At 32.9% G+C, this 7,114-nt stretch overlaps 1 protein-coding gene across 1 annotated transcript; it reads left to right on the forward strand.

Moving 5' to 3' along the window:
• Positions 1–7,114, forward strand: LOC125074171 (aldo-keto reductase AKR2E4-like). The gene is made up of 7 exons (XM_047685415.1): positions 1–92; positions 2,696–2,788; positions 3,401–3,550; positions 4,207–4,323; positions 4,636–4,803; positions 5,792–5,995; positions 6,547–7,114. The coding sequence occupies exons 1-7, from the start codon at positions 48–50 to the stop codon at positions 6,742–6,744; spliced, it is 975 nt and encodes a 324-aa protein (XP_047541371.1). The 5' UTR covers positions 1–47; the 3' UTR covers positions 6,745–7,114.

A 7,114-nucleotide genomic window follows, 5' to 3' on the forward strand; every position in this document is an offset into this window, starting at 1 on the left:
GATCTTACGTTCTCGATAAAACAGTAGACGCGCGACTCACACGCAGAATGTTGTATAAATTGTTATTTGTGCTTTTTATCGCACATAATACTGTAAGTACACAAACATACATACATATTATATATATTATTTAGTACAATTTTTTTGTATTAAAACTTTTTTTTTTAGAATATTTTTGAACGCTTTCCTTTCTCAAATACTAATCACAATTATCGATATTCGTTTATTATTATTTATTTATTTTATAGATTATTGAAACAAGTACGCTCACACAAAGGCTCTCCAAAGAGCTTGTGGATTGTCAACCGGTTCTTAATGTAGATTCTATTACCAAGAACCGACAAGGCGACAAATACCTTGAGACTTGTGTTTACAATTCAATACAATATCTTATACCTGCATGATAATAAACGAATACTTACTCCAAACCAACAGATCTAATTTATAATTAACTTCGTAATTCACTCGTGAAATGTTAAAAATCGATGTATGGACTTACGCCGTTTCGATCCGCGTTTCTTTTAAATGTTATGTTACGAAGGACGTTATCGATCGGAACTCGCTTACATAAAATTCCTAATCGATTAATTAACAGTGTTACCTATATCATGTATACAAATTGTTTTACAATATAAGATGTACAAATTATCAGATAAAGAAGACGTACATTTTTGTGACGTCTAACTGAAAAAATCTACTAAACTAATACAAACTACTAAACTAGAAAACCTAACAATAAATTGTTTTACATAGCGAAATCACGCACAAATGTTGCTAAATATTCCCCGATAAATAGAATATGTGGCCTGTATAACGATTTGTGTGCATTAACGCAAAATATTGATGTTTTTTCCGATTCCTTGCCGAAGTTTAAGCGAAAAATTTGTGATGTTTTGTCAAGTTCTGTCAATAAAGTTTAGCTTTGGTAGTTTATATTATGTGATATTCTTTCTTCTTTTGTTATCTGTATTTTTTTCGTAATATTTTTATAATTGAAAATTCTTTTGTTATCTTTATTTTATTTTTTTTGTAATATTTTTGTAATCTCAAAACACAAAAAAAGACAGTAATCTTCAGCAGTGCTGTGTACGTCTGTAATTCGTACATACATCAGATAAGTATCAGTTTTAAATGTTTAGTGTTAAGTGTTTAATGTATGTACTGTTGATGTGCCATTCAAATAAAATAAATAAAACAAACGAAACTTATACCAGCATCAGCAAGTTTCAAAGAAGTATCAGTATTGCCCGCTTGAAAAAATCATGTTTTCATATACAAATATATAAAGATTACAGTTTATGTTTAAGTTTTAACCAATTGCAAAACGTCAAATGTAGTTTACAAACGATCGACTGATAAAGCATTTTATTACCTTAACTTGAACTAACAATGAAAATGTTTATCATTGATTTCATAACATTACACAGACCCAATTTGGTTTACATATTGTCTGCCTAGTTGGTCTAGTGGGTTAGTTTAAGGGCACCGATTAGATATTGTTATTGACAAACCCCAGGTCCTAGAAATTTCATATCTTTTTAATTAAAAAAAAAATTATTAACTTTTTCTATTAACAAATTCGTCAACAGCGATGTTTATGATTTAATAAGTTTATTAAGACCAAATTAATTCATTAAAAGAATACTTTAAAAAAAAAAACGCCTGGATATTGGCTTGGGTTCCACGACAGGACAGTAATTATTGTAAAAAAAAAAAAAACATTGTAAATCTGTTTATTTGAAAAGAACAACTATGCGAGTTTCTTGGCATTTCTTCTCGCTGGAGGCTGCTTTCCGAAACGGAACTTTCAATATCGACGATTGAAAAACGCTTTATTGTGAAGTTTACTTGAATAAATATTGATTTGATTTGCTTTGTTTTTGTTGAAGTGTTCACATAAAAAAGTAAGATGTTGCTCCTGCATCTGAACTGAGATTGCTTTAGATTATGAGAGTCAGAACAGAGATTCATCTGCGGTTACGCACACACTTAAATCAAACATAATCCTGCGTAGATGTATATCCATGTACAGTCGTTGATAATCTAAGAGAATAGTCAACGGTGTATTCGTGTTCATTATTATCTTACCTATTATATTTTTTATCTACAATATTGATCACAAAATATAAATTAACAAATTGATTTTCGATCGATGGGTTCATTAACATTATCGATTCTAAGATCAGGCAAAAGGTTAAGACTTCATAATACAGAGGAAAAAAAATTCTACTTAAGTAAACTTAGTATGAATCTGTTCTAATATATTTAGCTGAATTTGTTTTGTTTTATCTTTGAATGCGATAATCTCTGAAACTACTAATCGGATTTGATTGTTTTTTTACATTTGATAGCCCAATTATCGAGAGAGGAGACTATTAAACATGAGTTTAGAGCTTATTGGGCCAGTGCAAGAACGCTTAACAGCCAGTGCTTCTATAAACAATTCAAGTACGCTGTCATTTGTCAGAACAAATTGAAATATATTAATATAAACAATGATGATGATGTCCTCCGACTTGGGGCTCGGTTGCTCTGAATTGGAATGGCGTAGGTAATAACGCAGGAGATATGAAGCAAAAGTATGTGGTCGCTCTTTTACCTTGCCCTCGTCTCATTGAACGACAATGCGTCATTACTGACGATAGTTGTAACTCAGCCTGCAGGAACAGGCTTAATCAGGTTTAATCTCTTTCAGAATGCAGCGTCTCAAATACCGAAATTGAAGTTGAACGATGGCAACGAAATGCCAGTTATAGCTCTTGGCACGTGGCTCGGAAACTCAACAAAGGTGGGATATGACAAAATCAATAAAATATATTCCAAAATGACTAATTATGATAATGTCACAAATTAAGGAACACAGCTGCCATTTGCAAAAAACAAACTAAAAATTATATATGCATGTATATATGCACTTGTTGATGTAAGTATTCTAAAGATAAATTTATAAAAAAGGGTATTTAAAAGTTATGGTGAAATGTATAATGTCGTGAAAGTGCCACTGTTGAAAAAAAGCCTCTCCTCTTTAACGAGAAGTCTTGGATAAGGACAACGAATTTGACGACCTCCGTGGTCGAGTAGTATGTACACCGGTTTTCATGGGTACGCCACTCCGAGGTCCCGGGTTCGATTCCCGGCCAAGTCGATGTAGAAAAAGTTCATTAGTTTTCTATGTTGTCTTGGATCTGGATGTTTGTGGTACAGTCGTTACTTCTGATTTTCCATAACACGAGTGCTTTAGCTACTTACATTGGGATCAGAGTAATGTATGTGATGTTATCCAATATTTATTTATTTATATTTATTAACGAATAATATTCAGTTCTTTAAAATTAAATCCATAAATAGATTTACGGTTAGTGTACCTGATTTCATACTTTATTTTAAATGCAATTTCCAGTCAACTCCCGATGAGGTAGAACAAGCTGTGCGTTGGGCACTGGACGCCGGGTACAACCACATCGATACCGCTTGGATATATAAAGTGGAGGACCAAGTTGGGAAGGGGCTGAAAGGAGTGCCAAGGGAGAAAGTTTTTGTTACTACCAAAGTAAGTCTTTGAACAGTATTCAACGAACTTATAACGAAAACTAAGAGGATACCTGGTGGCGAGTAGTCAATTCTTCTTTGCCATACCGCGATTTTTCTGCAACTCTTAATCCACATTATTCTACCGCCAAAAATGATATTGATATTTCAAGGCTCAGGAGATGAGTAAGCCAATTTAATTGCAGGCACAACACCACTTAATGATTCTAGGTGCCTGCATCTGGGATCTAAGGTGAGAGATATCCCAAGAGATCCTATGAGATATCCCAAGGTTGGCATTGCATTGGTGATGTTAGTAGTGGTATATGAAAATTTTTTGACTGATAGATTAACAAGCCGTCTTCGCTTTAATTGGAAAATTCTGCGTTCTTCCGCAATATTTATAATTTTGATCTGATGTATTAAAGTCTACGGTGACATAAGTAAATGATGGTTAATGTCACGGCATAGAATTAGACCCCTTGGTCTATTTTCGAGTGGGGACTCTCCTAATAGAAGTGATAAGCTTAAAAGGTGGTGAAAAGCTAACTAAGAATATTTGTAATTCCTTATTTAATTAGCATAGCTAGTATACTTAAAAAAAAATAGGGTTTCGATTCAAATAACTCAATGAAAAATTGTTCATAAATCATGACTCCTAATTCTTTAACTTCACAGTTATGGAACAGCTTCCACGCCCGAGATGCGGTGATACCAGCTCTCCGAGAATCACTTCATCACTTACAGCTGGATTATGTTGATCTTTACCTCATCCATTGGCCTGTTGGACAGTTTGTAAGTGCAGAGTGGATATTAGTCTAAGTACAGTTTAATAACGTCATATAATAAGCTACATAATGAGCCGACACGGTATAGTGGGTCGAATTAGTGGATTTTGACCGAAGGACCTAAATCCGGATAAGCAATAAAACTGCTGTTGAATGTTAAATTCTACCTACATTAATATCTATTTTCACATGGTGTATAAAGATCAGGAGAACTTTACCTAACATTGAGGTATTTTAGTGGCTTATTTTAAGGTAGAAACTCATTTTTTCAAAGAAAAATAAATAAAATACAAATAAAGTAAAATTTACAATTAATCAGGCGAATTTCACGTACGACCAAACGGACTATCTTGAAACTTGGCGAGGGATGATAGAGGCGAAGAAACTCGGCCTCACCAAGTCCATAGGACTTTCCAATTTCAACGAGAAGATGATTGAGAGGATCCTGGAGAATGGGCTGGAGAAACCTGCTGCGCTGCAAGTTGAGGTACGTCATTAAACTATGAGCGTATTGACTTAATCTAGTCATGTTAATCCAAAGCATGAAGACGATCGAAGTTAATCCTTAATTAGCAAAATAAGAGTTATTCCATTTCATACTTTGGGATAGTGTGTCTAGAAAACGATTTGAAAACAAGGGAACGACATTCAATTAAAGCATACACCTCTGCTCAGACGTATTAATTTCAATTACAGTTGTATATTTTAAAATTAAAACATTTGCCCCCTTAAACGTATCTATTAAATTATTATGTTAGATGACTACTAAAATGAAGACTGTTTTTCCACTCACTTTCGTGTATGTTTTATATGTTTGATGGTTTATTTTAAGTATGACAAGTTAGTTTGTTTTATATAATCATTTCTTTTTAATTGGCAACTCTTATCACATAATTTAATGGCAAACAAAAATTCAGTATTGTTGTTAAGTCTTAAGGGCGAATGAGCCAGTGTTACTACAGCTACAAAGGTCATAACATCTTAGTTCCCAAGGTATATTGCGTTGTAAGTGATGATGAATATTACTACCATTATGCTGGTGATCATTTATCACCAAGTGTCTATTAAGCCACTAACTAAATATTAATTTAGTTTACGTACGTATTAGCTACCCTCTACAACAATGGCCCATATACAATTTTTACATTAAAGTACAAACATAAAAAGAAAAATTCTTGATTTTTCTGGCTATGTAAATTGAAACTCTTTACTTTTCTCTAATATAATATGTATGTAGTATATATATATAACCTTTCGTCTTAAATCATTCCGTTTATTGATGTATACCGCAATAAAATCGTTTCATAGTTTAAGCGAATTTGTTTTACACTTATAGAGATTATCTTAATATTTTTAGCGCCTTCATTCTGATTAGCCTAAAGGTTGACTAGAAGAGAATACCTTTCGCCTTTCGTCCCAACTACGATATTGGTCATTAAAGTGTTTTAAATAAATAGTAGAATACTTTGTTCTAGATCAATCTAAATCTTCAACAACCAGAGCTACTCGCCTACTGTAAATCTCAGAATATAGCGGTCATGGGATACACGCCGTTCGGATCGCTATTCTACTCAAAAGCCAAACCTGACTCTCCACCGCCGAGGGTTGACGATCCGGCGCTGGTTACCATCGCTGAGAAGTATAAGAAAACGGTGCCACAGATAACATTGAGATATTTGGTAAGTTAGTTCTACTATTTTTATGGAAACTTTTTCAGCTATTACCTCTAACTTCATATGTAAAGTTTATTCGAATTAACTGCTAATTTATCTAAGTTTTTTAACAGTAGATTTACTTTTAAGAAATTACAGTATCGAGTTTTTTATATAAAACTTTATTCCAAATCAAAATCAAAATATACTTTATTCAAGTAGGCTTTTGCAAGCACTTATGAATCGTCATTTAACAAACTATATTAAGTGAAGCTACCACAAGTTCGGAATGCAGATTCTATCTAGAAGAACCAGCAAACTCAGTAGTTACTCTTTTTCAACATTTAAAAATACAAAGTCACGTTAGTTAAATACAATTATATACCTATGTATATAATACATTCTGCCTGGAAGTCAACAAGTATTATCTCCACGCCTTTTTATCATCTATATAATCTTGTATCGAATAATATGCCTCTTTGCCATTGTACTTTTTACAAATAATTTGAATTTATGATTTGGCAAAGTTAAAAATATCTACAGAATTTTATAATAGAAACGTATATTTTGTTTTGCAGGTGGAACTAGGCGTGGTGCCGTTGGCTAAATCTCTAACGAAGAGCCGGATTCAGCAAAATATCGACATATTCGATTTCCAGCTGACAGACGACGACAAAACAATTTTAAAATCCTTCGATAAAGGTTACCGGACCATCCCGCAATACAAATGGCTGGACCACCCTTATTATCCATTCGAAAAAAAATTAAACAATTAATTATTTTATTATTATTATGAAACTGGTCAAATATCATGACAAACGTTGATAGAATATTATTATTGCTGTAAAAAATATTAGGGAGGATTTGACATGCACCAAGTTCTCCCAGGAACTCAGGACAGGAATTATATATCAAGATTCTCAATTTGACATGATTAAGTAACAAACCTTTAAATAACGATATAATAACTTTTTTCCGATATGTAAATTAGGTACCATTATACGAATCGCTTTAATGTTAAAATTATTATAAAAAATGTCGAATACAACATTCCGGTATTTCACGATCGTTTGAATCGGGTGAATTACGAGTTACTTCTTACGGAATAGCTCCACTGATTGTAATTTAATTAAAACTTCTCAGTTA

Source organism: Vanessa atalanta, chromosome 27 (genome assembly GCF_905147765.1).
Source record: "Vanessa atalanta chromosome 27, ilVanAtal1.2, whole genome shotgun sequence".
NCBI classification, from domain to species: domain Eukaryota; kingdom Metazoa; phylum Arthropoda; class Insecta; order Lepidoptera; family Nymphalidae; genus Vanessa; species Vanessa atalanta.

Excerpts from the sequence above, each read along its gene's own strand:
- LOC125074171 (XM_047685415.1), top strand. The coding sequence starts at position 48 with ATGTTGTATAAATTGTTATTTGTGCTTTTTATCGCACATAATACT. Across the intron at positions 2,789-3,400 it reads GGCTCGGAAACTCAACAAAG|TCAACTCCCGATGAGGTAGA; the intron begins GTGGGATATGAC and ends TGCAATTTCCAG. Across the intron at positions 4,324-4,635 it reads ATTGGCCTGTTGGACAGTTT|GCGAATTTCACGTACGACCA; the intron begins GTAAGTGCAGAG and ends ACAATTAATCAG.